Here is a 26,882-nt window from a genome sequence, read left to right on the forward strand (position 1 = left end):
AATCCGACGATCAGTGCCGGAGGAGAAAACGTTTGGATTTTGATTCACATATTCGTGACGTTAAAAACTATTTTATAAAAAAAATTTAATTGTAGAAGAGAAATGGAAGGAGAACATTCGATTAGTGCAGACGATGCAAATAAAGAAAGTCATACAACAACGATTTTAAGAGCCCAATGACCATTTTATAACTTTTTGATATTGAGTTCAAAATATAAACTTACTAATAATTTTAATGACTTCGGGTGTAATTTATCTGTATAAGTATTAGACTATAAATTATGATTGGATAGTTCAGAAAAACTATAAGAAAAATTAGAAAAAAGGGCAATTTACTGATTTGCATCGCCATCCAACTCACCTACATTAAAAAGTAACCCCCAAAAAGGTAAATTGATAAATAAAAAAGCTATATACACTGCATTTTAGCATTACTGTTCCTCACTTATATTTTCCTCTTCCTCTTCCTTTTCCTTTCATCCATTTAAAAAGAACATTTTTCTTTTTTGGGTTTTAAAGGTTTGAACTTTTTTTTATTATTTTTTGCATTTTGTTTTCAAGTAGTTCCCTTCACTCTCCAACTCTCTCCATTTTCTCTCCTCTTTGTATACACTAAAAATAGCACCAAAATAAATACTATTATAATAATCATATAGAAAATATATAGTGGTATTATACAAAAGGGAATTTGGAAAGGAGAGAGCGCTTTATTTTTGAAGGGGAAAAGTGGGGAAGAAGAAGAAGAAGAAAGAGAGAGAGAGAGAGAGAGAGAGAGAGAGAGAGAGAGGAAAATCGATTTGTTTGAGAAGATGAGCGGTGGGGGGTTTAGGGTTTCATCAATCCCAAACAGTGTGAGGAAAACGATCCAAAACATAAAAGAGATCACGGGTAATCATAGTGAAGATGAGATTTATGCAATGCTTAAAGAATGTTCTATGGATCCCAATGAAACCGCTCAGAGGCTCCTCCTTCAGGGTACCTTTTTTTTTCTTTGAACTTTCTTTTTAGCTAAGTTTTCGATTTCTTTTTTGGATATTCTCAATGGGGTAGGTTTTTTTTTGGTTAAAATGGGGTTGATATTTTTAATGGGTATTTGATGTTTTATTTTGATCTATGTTTTTTCAGTTTGTCTTTGATCTTAATTTCATTTTGGTGACTGTAGTATGTTCTTTTTTAGTATTTATTTATTTTTTTGGGTCTGATGGGTTTGCACTGTTCATGAGATTATATTAGATCTTGATTTGATATTTGTTTCCCTATTTTCAAAATTTTCTTATTCCTTTATATGCAAATGTCAAGCTTTGATTTTTTTTTATTTAATTTTTCTTTGCAAATTACGTAATTGTTGTTATTCAATTTTTTTTTTTTTAAATTTAGCTCTACAAATGTGGTTTTGATTAAATTGCTTATTAAATGATAGCGTTTGCCGCAAATTTTATTCCCTTGAAGCTCAGTTTTTGATTTTTCCCGCCTTCATTTCATGAATTCAGACCATTTGATTCTGTTGCATTTTCTCAGAGCTATCACTTTATGTTATAAGATTAGAAAAAAAGAAGGTTTTCATTATCAATATTTTCATTGTCTTGTTTTCCTTAAAATATTTTTATTTTTAAGCACATTGCTACAACCTGTGGCATTTACTATTATAACACTAATGGGCTTTCTATTGAACTCTGAAACGGCATACCTATTGAGTGAAGCTTTTAGTCAGGCATTCAATGCCACATCAAATGTTTTGAGGAAGTTTAATGACAGTGATATGCATCTGCTAAAGCTATGGATTATTAACTCTGAGAAGTTTTACTGGTTTAGGGTTTCCCCTTTTTTTATTGTCTGTTTTATTCCTACTTTTTGATATTTAGATTTTGGTCACTACTTCAGCTTGGTATCAAGTTGAGCATTGATATCATATTATGGCCTTTTATGTGATGTAAGCTTATTGTTTCCCTAGTTCATACGAGTTTCGGCTTGGTTTTGAGCAAACAGCTGTAGATGCATATAGTTCTTAGCCTATGGATACTTTCTTGTTTATATCTTACCGCCTGTTACTCATATATGACAATTTTAATTGGTGCATTCTTTCTAAACATTGCTATTGTTTTATTTTTCTTCCAAATAGATGACAAATTTGTATGTTGTTCTTCAGATCCTTTTCGTGAAGTCAAAAGAAAGCGTGACAGGAAAAAGGAGGTAAGTGATTCTACTGCAAAATTTGAAGTGTTTACTATTTATTTTGGGTTTCTGTAAGTTCTACATTTTTCTGTGTTGGCTATGTTGAAATTTCTTATTGATATCGGTTTACAATAGTTGCAATGGTATTATATGATGAGTAGGTAAAGCATAAATTTAACCAGGACAGAGGGTAGGAGGCATAGATAACTAGCACCTATTTTTTTGTTTTACCAGAGTCAATTGTATATCCTTTTAAGGTTGCTCTGCGGTCTGGAGAGTTTGGGTATAAAGTGGTGGGGGTGTATGGGGTTGGCTGACAACATGAGGATGGAAGGTTGAAGAGGGTTACAAATGATACTAAGGAGGCTCATATTTATTCTGTGTGGTAATGTGATATTTGTTATCGTTGTTGCAGGTTTTGAACAACAAAGAGTCTGCAGAGTCTCGGTGGAGACCTGGTTCACAGGGAAGGGGAAGTAGGGGTGGCTGGGGGAATTTTCCTCGTTATGCAGCACATGGTAAACAGCAATTTCGGAACACAAATCTGTTTGAGATTATTGTTTGGTTAATACTGTCTGGCTTCTGAAACAATGAGTTTGTTGTGCTTCATAAATTTGTGTTTGTTTCATCCATGTGACTACTTTACTGCTAGGTCAATGAACACTCTCAAGTTTTATCTTGAACATATTTTCTTTGCCCCTACCCTTGCAATGTTTTTGATTTTTGTGCTGGATTCTGTTTCTTTTACTAACCCCTGTGGTGCTGATGTAGTGGTTGTTAACCTGCTTTTGTTACTAACATTGCAATTCTTTTGTACTTGTTGTAATGTAGATGTCTAATGAATAAGATTTTCATGACTCTTGTGCTATATTTTAGTACATAAGTTGCGTACTTGTTAGCAATTGTGCTTACTGTAATTGCCACCTGCTTATCTTATCAGAGGCTGGTGGTTCTAAGAGTTCTGGTCCTGGTAGAGACAATGGAATGAATCAAGTTGCAGAGAAAGGCAGTGGTCAGTCCTTGTCTTCCTTGCAGGAGTCAAAAACAAAAGAATCTACCCTTGTTGCCAGGTGGCTGCAATTTAATATCTGCTATTTTTTTTTAATTTTCAATTTTAGTAGTGTCTATTATTAAAAATATTGCTTCACTTTATTACGATTTGTTTGAATTACTTATTATTATTATTATGTTTTGCAGCCCTGTACCTGCCATGGCCAATGGTCCTAGCGGTGTTGTGGCTGAAACCTTTTCTGCTCCTCCAAGAAAAGCTGCCAATCAACCTCAAGAAAATTCATCTGTTGGTAGCAGTGAGTTTGAGAGTGCACCTTCCCCTGTTAACACAATAAGCAAACCCCGTATTGCATTTGGAAGTGGGGACATGAGTGGCGAACCTGCAGCAAGCTCTAGTGACTGCTCCATGTCTACTGCCCCTGCCCCTGCCCCTGCATCTTCATCAGCAATCTGCTTCTCATCTTCAGACCCTGTACTAGTTCCATCCACTGATTCTCTGCTCCTCAACCCTTTGGACACAATCAAACTTGAAAGCAACCGAGCTTCTACAGAACCAAATGCAGTTATTCCTACTGAAAACAAATTAGCTTCTGGTCAGAACTTTGAAACCGTAATTAGTTTTAGATAACTTTTATTCTTTGTAGACATCAATCTGATTGATTTTTTTTTCTCCTACTTATAGAAGCCGCTGAGATTAATAGCTCTTTCCTGCAAGGAAAGATGCCAAACAAATCCTCTGGAGTAGTGAAAAATCCGCCAGGTGAGTCTGCTCATCCTTCATCTACAGTGACCCATGGTTCCTCGGCAAGTCGGCCTTCATCCAATTATAGCAGCCGCTCACAACAAATAATTGGTCCTCAGAAAGGTAATTGGAGTTTCCTGTTGATCAATGCTGTTTTTTATCACTTTTTTATGTATTGGTCATAGTTGACTTAGCTTGAGATGTGTTTCTGTTTGTTTTATGCAACTTATTGCATAAAACTGGAGAAATATTGTGGATTTGGTGCTATAACCCTTCCTCCCTATATGCAGAGAAAGAGGGAGAAGCTACTGATGTACTAATGTGTTTTATCTAGGTTCTACGTAGATGCTTATGTTTTCTAGATCTAGCCTCAGTATCGAGCATTATTGGTTTTTGGATATGGCATTTATGTAACTTCATTTATTGTAGGAAAATTTACTTGAAGACACATTTGCTTGAAAAAATGTTCAGACTCATTATTTTGCCCCTTATCATAATTGGAATGCTTAACTATCTTTGGTAAATGGGTATCTTTAATATATACTTTTTCCTTTGAGCAAGACTAAATTCAGTAGTATGTTAATTATAAATTTTGAATGAAAAGCATCACTAGAACTTGGTAGGATAGGTGATGAGTTCTATGTAATCAAAAGTAGTACCTTAAATAACAATTTATTTGTGAGAAGGGATAAAATGGTTAAGATACTGTACCTTGTAACTCAAGTTTGCTGGGTTTTTTATTCTCATATTATTCACCAATGGTTGGGTGATTTACAATGAAAATGTTTGGTGGAACATATTTTGGCTGATACTTACAAATCTTTGGACCTCTTTATGTTCTTATCTAAAAATAGTTGAAAGGGTTGCTAAAGATATGCGATCAAGTATTAATTTTCAGTATGTCATCAACAGTGGGTTCTAACAAGGAGTGGAAACCTAAGCCAGTCAGCTGTAATGTTGGGCTAGGTTCTGGAGTAGCTACTGCATCTGAAGTTCCTACTGTTTCACTTGAAATCAATGCTCGGTCGCTGCCTGTTTCAAGTGTTCTTGACTCAGAAGTAGCAACTTCAAAATTGCAGATGAAGTTGGAGGAATTACATCTCCCACAACGTCAACATGTAATAATTCCCAACCATATCCATGTCCCGGAATCTGAAAGAACCAAGCTGAGTTTTGGAAGTTTTGATGCTAGTTTTGGAGTAGCATTGAACTATGTTGGCGGTCAGGAGAGTGATAAGAGTTCTACACCTTTGTCTGAGGCTTCTCAAGATGCTGATGAAACTGCAGAGGAACACGGTTCAAGGTTTGTTAAGTGTTTCCAATGGATTTAACTTTTGACGTCTCTTCTTAGCAATGTTGACCCCCCCTCCCCTCCCCCACACCACACACACACACACATACACACAGAGAAAAAGCAAGTCTAGCCTTTGTAGGGATCATAACCTTGCTACCATTTGGTCTCTTTTGTATGTTTGGCTCATGTTATTTTCTTGTTATGTTAATGATTCCAGTAATCAAAATGCATTGGCAACTGCTGAGGAAGGAGATTACGCCGATCGTCCACAATCACCTGCTCATGCACCTGAAAATTTGTCTGGTGATATCGCTAGTTCCATTCCAGAGTCTGATGAAAACAAACAGGAGAATACATTGCTCTCTGGAGGCAACCAGCACTCTGCTGTAACATCTCCTAATTACAGTTTTGGAGTTATACCGCCTATGTTAGCTTCATTTGGAAATGCCGAATCTCAAGCACGTGAAGTTTCTCGCCTTTCAAGTTTTGTCGTGAGAATCCACTTCCACCATTCTTTTCTTTATTACATGTTGCTGTGTTGGTTTCTATATCTTATTCTCTAACTTAAAATTCTTTAGCATGGGTTTTATGTAGAAAGTAGAAAATTTTATATTGGTAACTAATTTATGTTATATTCTCAGTTTTCATTTGATTTTGGTCATTATGCCGATTGCTATAATCTGAAGTATTGTTTCAATAAAGTCAATTGCAGCTGTGCTGATTGTTGGCTCCGATTATTTCTGTTATTAATTGCTTCAATCTTTAGGTTCCTCAGCCATTTGACCCAGCAACTTATTATGCCCAATTCTACCGTTCATGTGTTGACAATGATGGTCGCGTTTCTCCCTTTGCTTCTTCTGGAGTTGCTGCAAAGTACAATGGGAACGTTTCAGTTCTTCCTCCACAGACTTCTCAGTCTCAAGAGGTTTGCAGAGATTAAGATTAAGCACCTTGCATATCTACTTGAATTATGTTATGATATCTATTATCTGTTGAATGATCATATTGCTTTTCCTTCTCTAATTACAAACCAGTTTGAGGTATGCAAATTATATCATATTATATTATATACTGAAGTTCTGTTCTTTGTAGTGTTCTGGTAACATTGTCAATGACACATTTTCTTTGCTTTGGACATTTGCCTGCTTCCAATTGGGTCCTGGAATACTTCTTGAACTTCAAATGGTTAATTGATAGGATTACTCTTTAGGCAAATAATTTGGGGAAAAACACTAGGTAAAAAGGATGAACAATTGAACAAACATCGATTCTGTGGGGAAAATTAGGCTTGTTTGGCAAAAGTCTACTTAAAACTAGATCCTTATTAAAAGTTGATTTTTTCCTTATTGTTGATTTTTATACAAGAGTAGTGCAGTATATTTCTAAGCACTAGATGTGAAGTTATATATGGTAATTAAATATATCTAATACACAGGGTTGTACTGTTTATTTTTCATAAATCATAATAAATTCTGGTTCCTGGCACATAGAAATCTGTGCTACTTTCCATTAACTGCACGAACTAGAAGATTGCTAACTAACCATTTCTTAACAATGATTCTTTTTAAGGTTTTTTCTTTTTTTCCCTAACTTGTTTATAACTGTTGGAAATTGGAGCTGATTTGCATCTTTTGGCAGGGTGGAAACTCATTGGTACTGACCACAACAAGCTCATCTCCTGTAGTGACTCAAGCTGCTGGGATGATGCAAAGTTCTTTGGCTGTGACTCAGCAACCAGTCCCTGTCTACCGCTCAGCAGCTGGGGTGCATTTACCACATTATCCTCCAAACTACATTCAATATGCCCCCTTTTACTCTCCTTTTTATGTTCCTTCTCCTGCGATCCACCAATTTATAAACAATGGGGTGTTTCCTCAACAACCTCAAGCTGGTACTGTTTATCCTTCTGTACCAGCGGCACCTACTACAGGAGTTAAATATTCTCTTCCTCAATTTAAACCTGGAAGTAATACACCAAGTTCTATTCATATTGGAATGCCAAGTGGTTATGGACCATATGGCTCCTCCCCAGCTGGTTATAATCCAAGTTCTGCTGTGGCAACTGGGAACTCAACCACGAATGAGGATCTCGGTGGTGCTCAGTTCAAGGAAAGCAATGTCTACGTCACTGGGCAGCAGGTTGACAACTTATTCCCATTTCTACCTCTTGCTGTGATTTATTTATTTACTTATTTATTACATTTCTTAAAAGAGGTATTTGTGACATAAGATGACAATGTATGGATCGATGATTTTGTAGGTTCATGTCCCCATTTCTTCTAGTTTTCTTTTCCTAATATGGACTAAATTTGCAAACATAAGTTAGCAATGTAAGAGTGGGATAAATTTGGAGAATAAGATGAGAATGTAAGAATAGTAGCGTTGATCTTGCCTTGTGGTATTTATTGCAAACTAGTGCATACCGTTGAAAAGTGTTTATCACAGCAGACAAGAGGATGACCTTTATTTTAGTGTGAGAATCTTTTAGAGGCCGCTAGTTCTTTTGCTACCAGTAAATGTTGGATTACATTTTACCTCTACTCAAAAAATGCGCAAATTAGTCCCTATGCATTAGATCAAAGAGTAAATTGGTCATTCTGTTAAAAATTCCATTCATTTTTGCTCTTAAAAACTGGTCTCTTTACGTCAGCATGAGGCTGTTTGGTTATTTTTTCAGTTATGTCAGTTTTTAACTGTAGACATGGATGAAATTTTTAATAGAAAAGACTAGTTCACTCTTTGATTACTGTACAAGGACAAATTTGCCCATTTTTTGTACAAAGGCCTCTATTGTACTTTTACTAAATAAATCATAGGTTTCAGATTGAAAATGTTATTGGACATTTAACATTCTTGAATACTTTCATATGTCTCTTTTTTTAATAGAAATGGATGAAATTTTTATTAGAAAGGACCAGTTCACGCTTTGATTTACTGTACAAGGACAAATTTGCCCATTTTTTGTACAAAGGCCTCCATGGTACTTTGAATAAAACATAGGTTTCAGATAGAAAATGTTATTGGACATTTAACATTCTTGAATACTTTCATGTGTCTTTTTTTTCTTTTTTCTTTTTCTCAAACAATCTTTCCCTTCTAAGATGATTGTTTAACCTATTACTTCCTTGCAGAGTGAAGGTTCGGCTGTATGGATTGCTCCCCCCGGGCGAGACATATCCAGCCTACCAGCCAGTTCATTCTATAACCTTGCCCCTCAAGGTCAGAATGTAACTTTTGCTCCAACGCAGGTTGTTCCTGGCTCCTTTGCTGGTATATATCATCCACAAGCAGCAACAGCGGCAGCCGTTCATCCTCTTCTACAACAAGCTCAAACTATGGCCGGAGCTGTTAACATGGGGGGATCTGCTGCTGGTGTTTATCGGCAGCCTCAACATGCACAGATGAACTGGCCCAGTAACTATTGAAAAAAAAAAAAAGGAACAAAACATCTCTTTTTTTGTAAAACCAACCAACCAAGACATTCAATGTCCAATCTTGGGGTATTTTTGGGAAACTCCAATAGGTTTGAATGGAGGACATCAAGAAGATACATCATTGGCCAGAGTTAACTGAGTGTAAATCGTTCGAGGTCATCAGAAAAACCAAAAACTTGTCAGTAGTAGTATCTTCTGTTTTGCTAGGTGTTGATGAGAAGCATAAATGATCCAGTTTTCTTGTACCTGTTATTGACCATTAAATGTTAGTGAAGATAAGGATGTGCAGGTCTCTCTTGCAATATGGTCCTTTACCATTTTTCTTTTTCCTTACCCTGAAGCTTATGCACCTCCCCCGTACCCCCATTTTTTATGTTTTCAAGTTTTTGAACAAGAATTTTATTGAGTGGTGAGAATCTGTTTCATTCCCTTTTTTCCCTTTTATTTTGAGGTTTAGGGTTTTTTGGAAAGGTAAGTTTTAAGGGTTGATGAACAATTATTAATAGTTTTTTTTTTCTTTTTAATTGTAAAGAGAATTTCCATATTAAGGATGTAAGGAACTGTTGTATTTGGTATAAAGCACATGCCGACATTTTTCCAACTGTTTCACTTGAGCTGTGCTTGTATTTGAAGTATCATATTCTCGTGCCCATGTCTTTTAAAGAAAATGAAAAATCTATATAATTTAAGGCTTTTAAGTTAATATTCAATGTTAAATTTATTTAGTACTCATAAGTATGGGTTTGGGTTATCTAATTATTATTTAAGTAATGCTAATAAATTAATAAAAATATGAGTAAATTACATTATTGGTATTCAATGGGGCAAATTTCGTTTTGGTAACCTAACTAAAAAAGTTATAATTTGATCATTGAATTATTCAAAAGTTATAATTTAAATAACTGGATTGTTAAAAATCAATTTGATATGATTTTCTCTGTTCACATTGTTTGTATCATTTGAAAGCTTTATTTTTCATCTATTTTACAATTTAGTTTTTTTTTTATTTTATGAAACAGCTTTGGACGTCAAGAATTTGCGAATCAGACTGCAAATAATCTTTTTCTCCAGTTTCTAAAATTGATAGTCAGATCGACTTGAATTGAGGTATATTTTTCTACTCATCGATGGTTATTGATTCACCGTATTGATCGACAAATTGTTGCTTGGAGCTTGTTGGTGAAACTTTAAAAAAAAAACTTAACAACCTAGTGATTTAAATAAAAACTTTTAAATAGTTTAGTGACTTCAATGAAAAGTTTCAAGGAGTTCAGTGATCAAATTGTAACTTTTTAGTTAAATGACCAAAACAAAAATTTATCCATAATTTAGTGACTAATGATGCAATTTACCCAAAAAATATTTATTAAATGTTACTTTAATCAGAAACAATGAGCAGTGGTTAACATTTCTGTTATCGAATAAAAAAGTTGAAAAACTATGGCCACCATCATGAAAAGGCCATACATCCATGTACTTCGCATAATCACATGGCTCCTACTACCTTATCTTCTATTCTTGCAAAGGGACGAAACCCTGAAAAAGGACTTTAAGTTTGTCTTTTATATTCTTTTTGCAATTCACGGTTGCCTTCCGAAATTTATGGTTGTGACTTCAGAATTATTTTTCAGTATATAAGGGAAATTTACTGCTTGTGGGTCTTGAGATATTTCATTGGGTAAACCATTTCTAAAAGCCCAAAAATAATCTCACTCTTGGCCATAAGGATATTGCTTCTTCTGCTACCAGTGTCAATGATTCCTCAAAAACCAGGCACCATTTGTATGTATGTATATATGTATGGTGTTGAATTTGTGTGTGCATGTTGTTATGTGATCAGCTGGTGAACATACAGCAGATTATGAGTTGAAGGCAGACATGGCTTGGGCTTGTGGTGGTGGTGGTGCTGATTGCAGTAAGATCCAAATGAACCAGCCTTGTTATTTCCCTAAAACCATGCTTCTTATGCATTCAATGATTACTACCAAAAATTCAAGCACAAAGGTGGTTCTTGCAATTTCAGAGGAGCTGCCATGGTTACTGAACTTGATCCCAGTGAGCTTAATTAATATGTTTAATTTTTGGTAATAGCTAATAACCCCTTTTCTTATGATTCACCTTGCAGGTTATAAAAATTGCAGATATGTGTTTATTCCTTGATCCACAAGCAATTGAATTCAGGAGATTCAGAGATGTTCATCTTTCTTAGCTTTAATTGAAAAAATATATATATGTTGCGATTTTATTTTCGAATATAAGGGAGATCATAAATTCTTGTACGAATCATTATACGAACCAATTGAATTTTCTTATGGAATTAATTGATCATAAATTGGCAATTAAAATTATTGTTTGCAGTGAGGATGATTAAACCAATTGAAAACGGCATGATATTCATGCGTGCAATGCCATAGGTAATAACGCTCCGACAATTAATCACACTATTAATCTATTTTATTAATAACAAATTTCTCCTCAATATTTACATATTTTTGTTAATTTTGTCTTAATTTTAAAAAAAAATTAACAAATTTAGCCTCAATATTTACAAATTTACAAAAATATTTGTGGACTAAATTTGTTAAATCATGACCACTTTGATAGAGTGTGTAAATTATGAGAGCTAAATTTGTTATTATATCAATCAAATTTATGTAAATTTGACTAAAACCATTAATGCCGAGATTAATTATTCTTATTTGCTAATTGCTCTAATTTTTTAGAGGATCAATTTATTCAATATCAAAATTAAAGAGGATCTAGAAAGTTCTTTTACCCAATGCAATACAATAAAATCATTGTAACAATACGTAATATAAAATAACAATAAATAAATAAATAAACATTGCGAAAGAGGCATTGTATTGTTTGAGGTTTTGGTTTTTTGTGATCTATGTTCAAGTCACATCATATGTAGTTGTCATGTGTGAGTCGGTTTTAATTTGAATTATTTCGAGTTTTAGTTCATTTGTGCTTTGAACATGTATTTGTTATTATAATTTGATACATTTTAAAAACTCTAAAAATGATATGTTAAAATTACATTTCAATCTAGATTCTTTTAATATAAAATTTAGGTTAAAATATGCTAGAGGTCCTTATAGTTTTCATTAATTTAGAATTTAGTTTTTATATTTTTATTTTCAGAATTTAGTACATCTACTTTCCAAATTTCAAAATTCAACTCCAATTGTTAATGTCATTTTTTTGTTAAATTTATTGATGTGACATTTTAAAATTAAAAAAACTTATTTGATAGCAATGTAATCGAACAAATGACGTTGTAATGAACCTAAATTTAACAAAATAATTTTAATAAGATTAATAGTTAAATTTGAATTTTAAAATCTAAAAAGTAGAGGAATTAAATTCTAAATTTACTAAGAGTACAAAGACTTATGGTATATTTTAAATTATTTATATATTTGCCTCTTAAGAATTTTAATTTTATTTCAACCCTTTAACAAAAATTTTTGCCTATACTTTTGGCCCCAACCAAATTTAAAATAGAGTCAAGTCAAACTTTATTTTAAGAGTTAATTTCTCTCACTAACAAGTGTTAAGTGCAATGACGAGATAAATTACATTCTTTAAAGAGAAAATGCATGTTTGAACCTTAAAAATAACATTAGAGTTACAAGCATTAAACATGTACACTAAAATTAGTAAAAATAAGATAAGAAAAGGGCTAATTCTCTCGGTAATTCTTTTATTCACAAGAATCAAATTAGTAAAAATACTATGGAGGTCATTGTACTAGAAGTTAGATTGCATTTTACCCCTATAAAAAAATTGGACAAATTAGTTCTTGTACATTAGGTCAAAGTGCAAGTTTATCTTTTTGTTGAAAATTTTATTCATTTGTACTATTAAAAAATGATACTTGTACTTCAGCATGAGGTACACATGACACGTCACATATCATTGTCTAGTTATTTCGTTAATCATGTCAATTTTTAATAGTACAAATAGATAAATTTTGAACAAAAAACTAATTTACTTTCTAATCTAATATACAAAATTAATTAATTTATTTTTAAATTGATAAATTAAAATACAATTTACATTCTAATAGAATGACTTTATAAACTAATTATAGCTCTTACTTTTACCTATTTTTTTTAAAAGCAACCTTTTCATTTTAAAGACAAATTCAAAGAAACAAAATCAGGCTTGTCTTAATTTCTTTCTCTACAATATCTCCGTATGTTCCATCTTTTCTCTAAATAAAAGCTTGTTCACTACAAATTTGTATAAATATCTGTAACTGAATTTGCAATTTTGGGTATAAAAAAGGGAAAAAAAAAGAGAAAGATTGAAACTTTTTATAAGAAAAAGGGTACAGTTGAAAGAATAAAGGGAAAAATATCATTTGAAAGAGGGAAGGCAAATTAGAAGAGGAGGATGAAATTAACCTCCTCTTTTCTTTTTCTTATTGTGCCTCCTCTCAGATCTTAGCTTTTTTTTTTTTTGGCCAGATTTGGCACTTGGGTTTTCTTTTGATTATTGGGTCATTGCTGAATCTGGATTTTTCCCAGAAAAATTTTAAAGCTGTATCGATTGATCATCTATCTGGGTAGCTTATTATTATTATTATTTGGTTTTTTGGGATTCTTTTCGTTTACATTTCTGAATTCCAGGTGAAGTTAAATTCTGGGTTTTGTTCGGTTGATTGATCGTGGAAAGATCTGTTTGTTTCCAAATTTTGAATCAGAGAGAAAAAAATCATTTTTGTATAAAATAAAGGTACTGAATTGGATTACTATATATAGCCAATTAAATGCATACATTTGATGTGTTATTATTAATTTGATTCACAAAAAAAAGAGAATATTTTTGGTATTGGTTTTTTATTTTTATTTTAATGTCTTGCACTGGATCCTATAATGAATTTGCTTAGTTTGGACGTTGTGTTAATGGAACTTTTTTTTTTTTTATGCAATGTAGGAAAAAAAAAGATGTTTGAGAATGGAAAGCTATTTATTGGTGGGATATCTTGGGACACCAATGAAGGGCATCTCAAGGAGTATTTCAATACTTTTGGTGAAGTAATAGAGGCAGTGATCATGAAGGATCGGACCACTGGGCGTGCTCGTGGTTTCGGTTTCGTTGTTTTCGCTGACCCCATCGTTGCCGAGAGAGTAATCAAGGAGAAACACAGCATTGATGGCAGGATGGTGAGTTGTTGATCTATAAACACACCATTTGTATATCATTGTTGTGCAATCTACTATGAATTAATGCTATTGGATTATTGAAGCAATATGAGAAAACGAAAATACCTTATTGTAGTTATGAACCTACTTTGCAATGATGTCAGCTAGAGTAGTTTTGTTAGTTTGTTAGTTACATTGAGTTAAAAGAGTTTGCAATGTTTAAGTTTTGTTTTCATCATCGAGTTACTTATGTTCAGGTTGAAGCAAAAAAGGCGGTTCCTAGGGATGACCAGAACGTTATGAGTAGAAGCACTAGTAGCATCCATGGTTCACCTGGTCCAGGCAACACAAGAAAGATTTTCGTAGGAGGTTTAGCATCTACAGTTACGGAGAGTGATTTCAAGAAGTATTTTGATCAATTCGGGAATATCACAGATGTTGTAGTGATGTATGATCAAAACACACACAGGCCTAGGGGTTTCGGGTTCATCACTTATGATTCAGAAGAGGCGGTGGACAAGGTGTTGCTAAAAAATTTCCATGAACTGAATGGTAAAATGGTCGAGGTTAAGCGAGCAGTTCCCAAAGAGTTATCACCTAGTCCTAGTCATAGTCCCGTTTCTGGATATAACTATGATCTGAATAGGGTCAACAACTTTCTTAATGGCTACACTCAGGGATATAGTCCAAGCAATGTCGGAGGCTATGGACTTAGGGTAGATGCGAGATTCAGTCCAGTTACTAATAGCCGAAACAGGGTTCCTCCTTTTGGTTCTGGTTATGCAATGGGCATGAACATTGAGCCTAAGTTAAACCCGAGTTTTGGCAATAGTGCAGGTTTTAGTAGTAATATGAGCTATAGACGAGGATTGAGCCCGTACTATGTTGGTAATACAAATAGATTTGGTAGTCCTATCGGGTATGATGGAAATAGTGGAGGTAATACTTCCTTTTTCAGCTCAGTGACCCGGACCCTTTGGGGAAATGGGGGACTTGATTATAACACAAATGCTTCTAGTTCCAGTCTGTATGTTGGATCTGGAAGTGGTACTATTGGAGGAAATGCCTTTGGAAACGGTGGAATTAATTGGGGTTCTTCCGCAATTTCCAGTCAAGGTGAGGGGAATAATGTTTCTAGAAATAGTGTGGAATTTGGCTATGGAAGCGGCGATAACAGCTTTGGGTTGGGGGCAACAGGGTATGGAAGAAACAGTGGGACCAATTTGACACCAACATCAGCATATGCTGCATCAAATGGTGGTTACGATGGAGCCTTTGCAGATCTTTACAACGGTGCTTCGGTTTACGGGGATGCCACTAGGGGATCATCAATGTCCGAGCGAGATGGTTCTGGTTCCTTTGGGTATGGACTCGATAGTGCCACTTCTGGTGTTCTGCGTAAAAGTTCTCCTGGTTATATTGGTGGTTATAGTGTTAATAGAAGACAAGCAAATAGCGGTAAGACTTTTTTACATGCATCCTAAGATCTTTCTATAGTTTTCAGCTTGAGCAAATAAAGAACCTTAAAACCTTTCATACGAGGGATCTTGTAGCTAAGTTTCGATAGGAATAAGTCTTAAATTTGGCAACAAATTCCTCTATTTATATGATCTTTCCGGTTGATAGACAATCCGGAACATAACAACCAAATGATTCATTCATTTACCGGCATTTTATAAGTTATGTTTCAATTGAATTACTTACCAAATCAAGTTTTCTCTTGGTCCAGGAATTGCTACCTAGAAAATTATTTCGGGTTATCACAATACGGCAAGTAAAGACAATCTTGCGAAGCAGGTGATCTGCTCTGCATATCTCCCGTCTTAATACGCTTTCATGGAAGTTGGTTATCTAGAGCTAACCGCAGTACCCCTTTTGGAGAATTAAATTTAGAATTAGCGATGATGACAAGGGATTTTGCGGTAAGGGCTTAAGGCTCGAGTCTTGAGATACCTTTCTAGGGCGGTATTTGAGTGAGACATAAACTTAGATCTCGGGATATAGTTGTAAGTGTATCATACATTAAGGATATAGATTTTATTCTGTAATGGCTCTGGCAAAGTTGTGAGTTGTTGTCGGGTATGCTTCGTGTTTTGTCCCATTTTCTTCCGTTTATTCCGGTTTGTCTTTCAGCCAGATTGTACCTGTTGATTTACTAGTATGAAACAATAAAAGGAATACATATATAAGCCTTCTCTGATCTGAATATGTTGATTCTTCCTCCATTGGAACTTTCCTTGTTAAATGCCGAAATGGATGATCGGAATCGTTTTTTGATCTAATACCCTTTTTTTCCTTGCAATATACGTAAGTCATTGCATTGCATTGCATTTTCATTGCTTGAGCTTGTTCTTATATCACTTGCATATGATATTAAATCCATCATTTGAAGTTGCATCCATTAATTTAGAACCAGGTGCTTCAACTCACTCTTATTATGTTGTGACTTGTGAGCTTGCATTCCTTGTTTTTGTTTGATCCATCATCCATGCATTCCGGGGCTTGCTAGCCGCACACGAGTGCTGACTTTTTCATGTTTTTGGGGTGATCCCCTCTAGTACCTTGCTGGAACTTGTTCGATCAATTGGTCTGAATACCGGACCCGAGTTGGTGCTTCATTATATTCCTGTCCAAGCATATCTCAATATGAGTCTCTAAGCTACAAATGGTTCTCAACATGTTTCACATTTCATCTGTGATATTCATTTTTTTTCATATTTAATGAAATTAAATCATATTTTAATGGTCAATAATTACATTTGTTTTGGTACGTTAGAAATTTTTGCGAGGGACATGTCAGTGGCAAACTTAAATCACCGGCTTTTTGGAGTTGTTGGTTTAATAGTACATTTTAAAACATAGGAAGTTGTCGCTGAGTCGAGCAAGCCGTGATGAAGAAAGTCACTTTCTTTCCTTATTTAAAAAAATCCCAAAATAATTCTATATATTATTAAATTAAGGCAGACGGGTGAAAAATATTATAACAAGTTTTGGATGAAACAATAGTGTTAATTTCATAATAAGATAATTTAGTTTTCACCCTAAAACCACAATGATACAAGTGGTTTTATAGTAAGCAGATGCTAAGTTTTTCAAAATAGTTAGAAATTCCTTGAAGGTCAACGCGCCAAACATCACACTTCGGAAAAAAATAAAAAAGGAGAGAAATAGAATCAAGTTTCAACCTCAATAGTAGACATTTCAATGCCAACGAGATATTTACACATGCTTTTTCTATCCACCCCTAAAAGTAAGGTTTGATCATATTCTTCTTCTATTGTCTACTCTTCTTTTCTTGGGTGCAGTCCAGCTTGCAAATGTTCAGTGTTTGATTGAATCTAAAACAAACAATTGTAGAGAATAGGTAAAAAAGAAGAAGAGAATTTTAACATAACTACTTAAAATATTTCTCAAAAGAAGGCAATCATGCAGTTCAGGGATTTATCACCTTATTGAGTTTGTCCCGGACTGCTTTAACTGTCTGATTCATGGACTGGGAAGGGAAGCAGTCCTGAAAGCAGTCCCAATATCAGCATAAAGCAAATATTTATCACACAAATTCCGCAACTATGCATAAATTTTCTTATTTTACCATGTACAACTCTATGTATTCCTCCATACGTAATAAAGAAGAAGAAGAAAGAAAAGAAGTTTAAGTTAAAGGAGTAAAATCTGGAGAAAGTATTCCACACCTTGTCAGATGACACTCTTGTTATTTGAGCATTGTTACTGTGAGACTTGAACTCTGAATCTCCAGCATCCCTATGTAGACGAAAAACCATAGTTTATTTAGACAAAGAATGCAAAAAGGAAACAATGATGACAATAACATGAATTTGAACAGTGTACTACCTCGGATGATAATTTTTCTGATCAGGAATATGCTGAAATGAAGCAGAAAGCAATTGAGCTGCCTCCTTGGAAGAGAGCATGTGATGAACTGGATGCCCTTTAGATCTTTGAGCTGATATCACAACATAACATGCATGAGGGTAAAAGTACCATGAAAGCCATTGTACTAGAAGTCAGATTACATTTTTCCCTTTAGATCTTTGTACGGCTAAAAACTAGCATGGCTGACAAAATAACCAAACATTGACATGTGGCATGTCGAGTGTAACTCCTACTGAAGTACAGGAACTAATTTTTAACAGTATAAATGGGTAAAAATTTCAATAAAAAGACCAATTTGCTCTAATGTACAGACTAACTTGTCCATTTTTTAAGTACAGTGGCCAAAATGCAATCCCACTTCTAGTACAGGAGCATCCATAATACTTTTACCCATGCATCAGAATCTATAATCACAACTAGAAAGCAGTTCCTATTTGAAACATGGAATTGTTTTTTTCAAAAAGCTAAGTTTTAGAGTAATATATAAGCACACAATTCAATCTTGCAAGGTTTTATTTCCTTCTGACTTATCCTTGGGAGTAAATTTCCCAAAAATGCCATTTTAAAAAAAATAATTACTGGATTAGGCTGTATTTTTTAAGAATTATGGGATTAGGCCGAAATAACAAAAACACTTCAAGTGTTTTCAGCGTATTGACAGAAAAACGCTTCCAGATGGAAGTGCTTTCTGCCCTAATATCTTTTTTTAATTTTTTTGGTGCCACCGCTTGTGAAAATAAAACTTACAAAACAGGTTTTTATATAGACCCCAAGTCTCATTTCCCTTTCTTAAGCAATGTGAGATATGGATCTATATAGACTCATAATCCACCATTTGCAATTTGTTCCTAGACAATGTGAGATTGCTTACTCTTTTAACTAACAACATAAGATTAAATGCTACACTTAATTTTTAAAAATTAAAGACAAAACTTTGTACAACATTAAACTCTAACAAAATAAAACATTATAAACTCTTATACAAATATTATCATTGTAAGAGAAGTCCAATAAGAAAAGAAAGACAAACTTACACACAATATTTTATATATAGTTATTAAAGTGTAAAAATTAATAGAGATAATATAGTGATACATATTTTAGTTTTATTTTTGAATATGTTAAATATAGATATTATTTTGTCAATAATTATAGATATTATTGTATTATTATTTAATCTTTTATTAACACATAATTTTAGATTCAAACATGAAATAGCTCTACTCTCTTCCTATAAGAAATAAAATAAAAGAATAATGTAAATTTAGTGTCGAGTTGAGACTAAATCAATCAAGAAAATTACTTAAATAAATTTACATATTTACAAAAAAATTATGAGAATATTTTTATTTTTTTCTTATTGTAAAAAAATAAAAATTTGCAAGTGTAAATAATATTTTTAAATATAAATTAATACATGATTATAAAACGAAAAATAACACAAATAAGGTACGAATGTATAAAATTTTCATGATAAAAAATGAAAGAAAATAAAAAGTTATAAAATAAATAACATGAATTATTTACCGAATTACCTCAAAAATAATTTAAAGATAATAATTAGTTGTCCAATGACCAACCTCCTCAAATTATAATCTGAACAATGTCAAACAAAAATATAGCATTTAAAGATAACAAAATATATTTTGTTAGAGTTTAATGTTGTACAAGGTTGTCTTCAATTTGTAAGAATTAAGTGTAGCACTTAATTTTATATTGTTAGTTAAAAGAGTAAACAATCCCACAATGTCTAGGAACAAATTGCAAATGGATTATGAGTCTATATAGACCCATATCCCACATTGCTTAAGAAAAGAAGAGAAATGAGACTTAGGATCTATATAAAGACCTTGTTTTGTAAGTTTTATTTTCACAAGAGGTGGCATAAAAAAAAGATATTGGGGGCAGAAAGCTGGAAGCTTTTTTCTGTCAATCTGAAAACATGCTTTTCTCTTCGCAAACCTAATGGGGTAAATGGTTAACAAAATATATACTCAGTTTTCACCAATTTGTATGGTTGCCTATTCAAATTAGCTTTCCAACAGAGGTATATTATTGACTTAAGTACATGTAACAGTGTGATAGTTATTGATAGAAAATGTTAGAAAAGGAACCTGGCATTGCTAATGAGTTGAAATTCGATCCAATAAACATCAGTAAATTGCTCACAGTCTTCTGCATCCATTGGTTTACATCTGAAAGGCAAAACAGAATGGGTGCATTAGCATCATCAAAAGTTTTCTTAAAATAATGAAAAATGGAAAGGAAATGAGAGAACTTACTCTTCAACATCTCCGTAATTAGCAAAGAGTTTCGGCAAATCATCGCCACATCCCAACGCGGGAACGTTTCTCACAATCAAATATCCGTGAACAATATTTCCTTTTCGGGGATAAATTTGTGTTTGTGGCAAGATAGTTTTCAACTTCAACTGTTTCAATTTCAGGGCTTTTTGATGATTATTGGTAAAATAAAAAAGAAGTTGAATTCTTCAACTAGGAAACAATTGGTAAGTGAACAAGGAAAGGATACCTGGAATCGTCACAGACTGTATAGACGCGAACCGCGGGCGGATCATCTTTGTAACGAGGCATGTGGAAAATTGTACACCGACCCTTTTGTCGATTGGGTAATTAAACGAATTAAACCATCATCTTCATTCTCTCTCAAGCTCTGTACAATTACTAATTAAATGATTTCAAAAGTAAACTATCATCCTCATTCTCTCTCAAATTTTGTACCCTAAAATTGCAAATGAATTAAAAGAACCTGAAGCAAATCGATAGCGAATGGTATGAGACAGCAGCAGCAATAAGAGAAACACAGCACCTTCAGCCTTGCCTTTCAGATTGGCAGCACCAAAATTGGAAGAAGAGCTTCAAAGGAGGCAATAGCCTTTTTTAAATTTTAGGGTTCGTCTTTTCCCCCCTTTTTTTATTCAAAATTTTAAAGGCTTGAGTAGGTCGATTGGGTCTCACCGGGGCTTTATTTGTTTGGGCATAGATTTAGCCCAGCAATAATAAACAAACAAATTTTTTTATCTCTACATGTAAAAACACCTTTTTATTTCCTCCCAATTTTGAAATTGAATTTTTTTAAAAATAATCTCATTATAGGTTCTGTTTATACCTGCTCTTTTTAACATAATGTCTAGCATTACCCATAGCCTCTCCCCAACCCATAAATAGGAGTATAATGCGCTTCAACGTATTTGAGCCCACGTCTTCCTACATTGGCAATAATGCCTATGCCAATCAAGGTAAGACTCAATCGACTGAAATTGAGAAAATTAATCCCTTCAAAAAAATAGGGAAATTTAATCCATGTCAAAATTGAAAGTGTGTAATTAAGGATATCTAATTGTCACGGGCCGCGCAAAGGAGCCAGCAACTGATGCACATATTTCAGACCTTTTATGTTCCATTGGGTCATTCAGTTCAACAAGTCTGACTCCATCTACTTGGATCCTGATTGAAATGTAAACACTCTAATAAATTATATTTTACCAGGATAATTATTGTATATCCTAAAGGATAAACATGTATAGAATTTAAATCTCATAGGACTTACTCATTGTAGATGGGAACTAATCTCAGCCATTGATGTAATTCGAATCGTACCGTTAGATTTAGGGGATGTCAGCAATAAATAAAGCATTTCCCCTTCATTTGTAATCACTTCATTCTTAAGTTAAAGAATCTTTTGAGGGCATTTACTTAAACACTTGGTGTGCGCTATTTTTTTTTAGCTTTTTTGTTTGTTCATGACTTCTTTTTTTTTGAGTTTGCTTCCACTTTACTTTGGTGCCTTAGAAATTTTCTGCAAGAATTCTCATTTTCGAGAGTAAGGCTAACTTAGGCTAATTTGAACCCAAGAAATTGCCTAAGGCCACGTGGTTTGCCAGACTTAAGTTTTAGCCCCGTGATAGTTAGTATTCGAGGTAGTGTTCGAAGGTGCCAATTGAGATGACAAAATGAGGAAATGAACAAAATATCCCGATGGAGTCCCGTGGGAGGTCCAAGAAAAAAATTTGATCGAGGGATATTGTGTTGACTTTTGAAGGTCGGGTGACCAATCTCGAGGAATCCATGAGTAGTGTGAATGACATACTTAAGGTAGTTGAGGGATGCACCGCTGAGTTGGACTCGATGAGAGAACAACTCAGAGATTATGTGGCAGAGATGAAAGAGACCCTCAATGCCTCTATGGATGATTAGGCCAAGAAGTTGATTGAGAGGAATGATGCTTTCAAAGCCACAATAATGACTTTGAAGGAACAAATTGTGGAGCTCAAGGGGTAACTCACTATCTACAAAGCTACTTTGGGTAATGGGATGCTAGCTTCGGCTCTTAATTAGTGTAACATGGGAATTATTTGCAGGCTAATGAATGAATTAAAAGCCCGCATAGACAAATTTCAGTAGCGCAATACAATATTTTTTTCTCAATTACTCTACCGATCTCATTAAGAAATTCTCCTGAAAAGCCATACCTGATCAATGAAAAGGACATAAACACCATAGGCAACAGTTGTGAACCATATTCCTTAATTTTTTTCCAAAGCATGAATGCTAAATACCAAGTAAACCAATCGTGTGGTTATATGGCTTTACAAATCATCAATAGTTATGACTTGCGAAAAGAGTTGTCGATCGTTAAAATAGGCCGGAAAGGTAAATTCAAAGAAAAAGACAATAGCAGACGGATATAATGGCATGATGGGTGTTGGACTAATACAGATAGAAACAAATTACAAGGAACAACCTGGTACATATTTACTGAGTTAACGGAAGAGTCCAGCAGAAGGACCTTACATCTTTCCATCGATTGATTATTATTAACTGTGCTAACTATATATTTTACTAACCAAATTGTTAACATATTACTGGTATGTAAAAAAATAGGTTTAACAAGCACTCGAAGCACTCTAAAGATCAAATTTTGGGAAAACAAGGTCATGTCGCGACACCATGGTTAGTAACGAATATTTTCTAAAATCATATTAGAGCCGCGACATCACTCTCATGTGGCGAGACATAGAAGACAGTTTTCTTAGAATTTCAAAACTACAGGATGTGTCGCGATATTGAACCACAATGTCGTGACATCAGTAGTTTGCTAGGGATGTCACGACACGAAACCCCTGTGTCGTGAAATCGCTACAAATTTTTGCAGGGTCAACCCAACCCGGCGAAATAACCATGATTTTACCTAATTTTTAACCCTAAGAACAGTCTTTTTAAACATAAAAATATACCTTTAATTCAATCTAACCCCATTCTAACATTTGAACACTTTCAAAACCTCTTCAAAACCCTTAATCCCCAAAGCCCCTTTTCTCCTTAAAATCCTAAATCCTTTATTCCAAATTCTAGGAAGACTACATTAGAAGGAGTTGTCAACAACAAAACAAAGAGGCAAGTGCACACAAGTCCAGCAAAAGTTGAGGTTACACAAGTCCAGCAAAAGTTGAGGTTCAAGTATTCTTAACCTTTTCTACTATTTTATTAATTACTGCTTATATCTTTGTTGGAAATATTGTTTATAATATGCCTCTTAAAAAGAACAAGAGAACTTATGTTCAAGAAACACCGTGTGTTTGACCCCGTACGATTTCATAATGCCAACATGGAAAAATATTTTCTTGAGTCCCAAGGGAGACCACTAATCTAGGAAAGAGGGTTTGAACCTTCGATGATACACTGCAAAGAAATCTGGACTTTGGTCTGTTACCATCAATGGGAGCAGTTCTGCGTTACTCCCATGAATAATGCAAACATACTTGTAGTGCAAGAATTTTATGCATCCCTTAAGGACCAAATGGTTAAGCAAGGCTATAATATAGTGATACTTGATGTTGAAGTATGGGGGAAAGATGTTCCAATCTCCCCTAATGAAACTTGTGGGTTTAAGGGTTTATTGATAATACAGATCTAGAGAAATTCTAAAATATTAACATGGAAGATGTTATAAAGTATTTAACCTGAGGCAGAGGTAGTTGGAACTATAGACCAGGCACTGAGCTTCACACGAATTTTAATCAGCCTACTATGTTTCTTGTTGCTAAAATGTGGATGCAATTTATTGGCACTAGACTTGCACCCGCATTGAATGTCTCTAATGTTAATGTGTTTCAAGTTGTCTTGTTATATGGTAGCCTGCAACGAAAATAAATTTGTGTAGGGTGCTGGATCTTTCGAGAAATGAAATGGTACGTACAGAGCCAAAAAGTTGGATTCTTCTTTCCCTTTCTCGTAACAACATTATGTCGCCAGGCAGAAGTGCCAATGAGTGAAAACGAACAGTTTCTGAAGCCAACCAGAAGCATCATTGGTGACACCTTATACACTCAGTACGTTGAACTTCAATGAAAACAAATTACAGAATGGAATCAAATGAGGAAGAATAAAACAGACATGCCAGCATCACTCAAATAGAGAGATCAGTTGAAGGATAGGAAGGAAGCACATGGGAACATAAAGCGAAACTCGATGGGATGATAAGATGGATGCAGGAAACAGGCCTGGTACTCCAAGAATTTGCAAAAATGAATGAGTTACGCACTCTGAATTATCCCTCGGATATGTTTAGGTCGACTCTGACTCATCAGGATGATGGGGCTAATCTTGAGAAGGAAGGTGCTGCTCAAGAGTATCTTGGACGGAGGACGAATATGAAACAACATTTCAACTGTAATTTTCTACACCAAAGTGGCCTATCATGCGAAGCTCAACACGTTATGCGCATTCAATGGGTGGGAACTCTCACCAAACATATGTTAAAGGAAAGGGCAAAACTCCGATGGAGATGAGGTAAAGACTAAATTGGGATGATTATGAGGATGATTGACCATTTTTATTTTGTTTAAACTTGCACTAATGTCTGGATAATTTTGACTTAAACTTTATAGGAGTAGGATTAATAGTATAGCTTTAATTTTATTGAATTTTGTTTAAGTTTATTATGTAGGAACCCAACACGAAGGAGACACAAACAATTAAAACTTCACAAAATAAAAAGGAAGGAAGCTCTTACCAGTAACAAATTGAGCAACCACGATCAATCAAGTAACTTCTTTCCTTACCTTTGTATGGACTACACATTGAGGACAATGTGTCAACTAAAGTGTGAGGGGTAACATAGGAAATTTGATTTTTATTGTCTTTTGTGTGTTTGAGCTTGTAGAAATACAAGTGATTGGTTAAGATCATGTACATAGGTTTCTTGTGTTTATGAACAAATTTGGCATGATGGTAGGTGATTTTAAATTTTTGATTATTAGACTACTAAGTTCTATATGTTACACTATAAATATGTATTAAGCAATCACTTGTACCAAATGATATAGAAAATACAAGGAAATAAGCATGTTGGTATGAATGATGAATAGGAGAATGTGTGTTTGTTTGGTTGATTAAATTTGTGCATGTTGAGATATTTAGGGATGAGTTAAGGGATTGTTTGGAACATATCCCAAGCAAAAAGCCAACCTATTAATATTTACCTTTAGTACTGATTTTGAGCTTATTGACACTTCTTGATGAACCTCATTACAAACCCCAAGCCTAAAAACGTTAATTTGTAGTTACCCTTTTTCTTTTGTCTTGTATTACACTATGATAGATGACTGACCATACGTATTGAGGGTTAAGTAAATACATTAAGGCAAAGTTTGTAAAAATAGAGTGAAATATGAAGAATTAGTGTGATATGGGAACTATAGACTAGCCTAAAAGTGCAAAATAAAAGAAAAATCCAAAGAAGTAAAAGTAATATGAGTAGAAAAAGTTCTTGAAAAATGAAAAGCATTATTGAGTGAGATGAGATGAAAGAGTAAGTGACAAAGTCACAAAAGAAAGAGAAACTTATTCATTAGTGCAGAAAAACTCGCAGGCTAGCCGTTGTTACCATGTTGTACTATGATTTCCTATAGAGAGATAAGGAAGGTGAGAGAAGGAGAAATAAGGCGGTGAGCGGGTCGGGGCCATTAAGGGGGGAAGAATAGGGACCAATACGATGTGCCAAACTATTTTTGTAATTGGAACCCCTTTGATGCCTATTTTTTTGAATTTCATACCTGTCCTAAGCCTTAGAATGTTACAAGCCGAAAAGCCCTATGTGACTTAATTTATCTTTATACATGAATGTACATTATACTAACCATATGCATAAACTATTTGTATTCTTCTCGGATAATCAAAGTACTTGTATGATTTGTTGATGGATTTCTATAGGTGAAACCCTTAATAATTGTATATTTTGTAACATACTGAACTTAGATGTTTGAAATTAAAAGTGGTAAGTCATCTACGCATCATGTTGAAATTGTTAGTAAGCATGAAATGCCTAAGTTATATGCTCTGAAGTCAATACTTGTATATATTTTCTCAAGGGTTTTCATTGTTATTTTTCATTTTTTTTATGTTGCTTGAGGATAAGCAATGACTTAAGTGTAGGGGAGTTTGATTTGCCATAATTCAGTATAACAGATTAAACTAGTTTTTGCATTTAAAGAGCTTGAATACAAACATTTTCGTTACATTTTAGTTATGTTTTCTTAGTTTTATTTACATTCAATAAAATGTGCAAATTGAGTCTTTTATTAACCTTAAGGGCCAAATGAGGCTTAAAGGTGAGCTAAAGCACTTTGTGAGTGTGCAGAAGACTTTTAGAAGGCGTTTTAAACTGATACTGGTTGCTATGTCACAACACGGGATACTCGATGTCTCAACATAGGGAGTAGAATGAAGAAATCTCAAGGCTATCTTTGATGTCGTGAGATAGACTTAGGGTGTCGCGACATACCCCTAAAGATATTTGCAGAGGAGTATACTGGTTGCTATGTCGCGACACAAGTCCTGGTGTGTCGCGGCATCGACTCAGTGACGAAAATAAATACGAAGTTAGGGCATTTTGGTCTGCACAACCAAACTTAAAACTCAAGAACTTCATCTAACCTAGGGTTAGGGACGACGACTACTTAAAGGCTATAAATAGGGTCTTTTAGCACTTGTTATGGACATCATTCCCTTAACCTAGATTCTTCGTGTAAAATTTAGTTTAATATTTTCTTTCATTCTTACGTTTCAGTTTTCTTGTTCTTGTTGATTTCAAGAGATCTGGATTGTGGAATCTTTCAACTCTGTGGATTTACGCTTAAATCTCAATACAGTCAGACT

At 34.2% G+C, this 26,882-nt stretch overlaps 3 protein-coding genes and 1 long non-coding RNA gene across 8 annotated transcripts; 3 read left to right on the forward strand and 1 right to left on the reverse strand.

Annotated features, from left to right (window-relative positions):
- Window positions 1-463: 463 nt before the first annotated feature.
- On the forward strand, window positions 464-9,254 carry LOC105790168 (GBF-interacting protein 1-like). Of its 2 annotated transcripts, none has more exons than XM_012617643.2 (11): window positions 464-975; window positions 2,147-2,190; window positions 2,588-2,690; window positions 3,113-3,242; window positions 3,370-3,776; window positions 3,866-4,048; window positions 4,838-5,228; window positions 5,437-5,710; window positions 5,995-6,144; window positions 6,858-7,358; window positions 8,351-9,254. In XM_012617643.2, the coding sequence occupies exons 1-11, from the start codon at window positions 810-812 to the stop codon at window positions 8,642-8,644; spliced, it is 2,643 nt and encodes an 880-aa protein (XP_012473097.1). In that variant the 5' UTR covers window positions 464-809; the 3' UTR covers window positions 8,645-9,254. The 2 variants fall into 2 exon arrangements, with proteins under 2 accessions (XP_012473097.1, XP_012473080.1); XM_012617626.2 differs by having other exon boundaries at window positions 465-975; window positions 5,986-6,144.
- A 1,029-nt stretch (window positions 9,255-10,283) lies between these two features.
- LOC128042326 (uncharacterized) lies at window positions 10,284-10,998 on the forward strand. Its single transcript, XR_008197542.1, has 2 exons — window positions 10,284-10,689; window positions 10,779-10,998. It is a non-coding gene; the product is annotated as an uncharacterized LOC128042326 (long non-coding RNA).
- Window positions 10,999-12,784: 1,786 nt separating this feature from the next.
- On the forward strand, window positions 12,785-16,009 carry LOC105790151 (heterogeneous nuclear ribonucleoprotein 1). Of its 3 annotated transcripts, XM_012617612.2 has the most exons (5): window positions 12,816-12,857; window positions 13,294-13,399; window positions 13,601-13,830; window positions 14,067-15,267; window positions 15,539-16,009. In XM_012617612.2, exons 3-5 carry the CDS (start codon window positions 13,612-13,614, stop codon window positions 15,550-15,552), a joined length of 1,434 nt encoding a protein of 477 aa, XP_012473066.1. In that variant the 5' UTR covers window positions 12,816-12,857; window positions 13,294-13,399; window positions 13,601-13,611; the 3' UTR covers window positions 15,553-16,009. The 3 variants fall into 3 exon arrangements, with proteins under 3 accessions (XP_052489531.1, XP_012473066.1, XP_012473057.1); XM_052633571.1 differs by lacking the exon at window positions 13,294-13,399 and having other exon boundaries at window positions 12,785-12,857; XM_012617603.2 differs by lacking the exon at window positions 12,816-12,857 and having other exon boundaries at window positions 12,864-13,399.
- Window positions 16,010-16,797: 788 nt separating this feature from the next.
- Window positions 16,798-20,643, reverse strand: LOC105790145 (uncharacterized). 2 transcript variants are annotated; one of them, XM_052633572.1, is made up of 8 exons: window positions 20,473-20,643; window positions 20,236-20,376; window positions 19,986-20,134; window positions 19,818-19,898; window positions 17,662-17,773; window positions 17,502-17,571; window positions 17,258-17,320; window positions 16,798-17,147 (listed from the first exon to the last, which is right to left on the reverse strand). In XM_052633572.1, the coding sequence occupies exons 3-8, from the start codon at window positions 20,026-20,028 to the stop codon at window positions 17,091-17,093; spliced, it is 426 nt and encodes a 141-aa protein (XP_052489532.1). In that variant the 5' UTR covers window positions 20,029-20,134; window positions 20,236-20,376; window positions 20,473-20,643; the 3' UTR covers window positions 16,798-17,090. The 2 variants fall into 2 exon arrangements, with proteins under 2 accessions (XP_052489532.1, XP_052489533.1); XM_052633573.1 differs by having other exon boundaries at window positions 20,236-20,387.
- Window positions 20,644-26,882: the final 6,239 nt, after the last annotated feature.

This window comes from Gossypium raimondii, chromosome 7 (genome assembly GCF_025698545.1).
Source record: "Gossypium raimondii isolate GPD5lz chromosome 7, ASM2569854v1, whole genome shotgun sequence".
In the NCBI taxonomy this organism is placed as follows: domain Eukaryota; kingdom Viridiplantae; phylum Streptophyta; class Magnoliopsida; order Malvales; family Malvaceae; genus Gossypium; species Gossypium raimondii.

Coding starts and splice junctions, on each gene's coding strand:
- LOC105790168 (XM_012617626.2), top strand. CDS start 810: ATGAGCGGTGGGGGGTTTAGGGTTTCATCAATCCCAAACAGTGTGAGG. Junction 6,145..6,857: donor AGACTTCTCAGTCTCAAGAG/GTTTGCAGAGAT, acceptor ATCTTTTGGCAG/GGTGGAAACTCATTGGTACT. Junction 7,359..8,350: donor TCTACGTCACTGGGCAGCAG/GTTGACAACTTA, acceptor ACTTCCTTGCAG/AGTGAAGGTTCGGCTGTATG.
- LOC105790151 (XM_052633571.1), top strand. CDS start 13,612: ATGTTTGAGAATGGAAAGCTATTTATTGGTGGGATATCTTGGGACACC. Junction 13,831..14,066: donor ACAGCATTGATGGCAGGATG/GTGAGTTGTTGA, acceptor ACTTATGTTCAG/GTTGAAGCAAAAAAGGCGGT.
- LOC105790145 (XM_052633572.1), bottom strand. CDS start 20,028: ATGATTTGCCGAAACTCTTTGCTAATTACGGAGATGTTGAAGA. Junction 17,572..17,661: donor CAGAAAAATTATCATCCGAG/GTAGTACACTGT, acceptor TCGTCTACATAG/GGATGCTGGAGATTCAGAGT. Junction 17,321..17,501: donor CAAGAGTGTCATCTGACAAG/GTGTGGAATACT, acceptor GACTGCTTTCAG/GACTGCTTCCCTTCCCAGTC.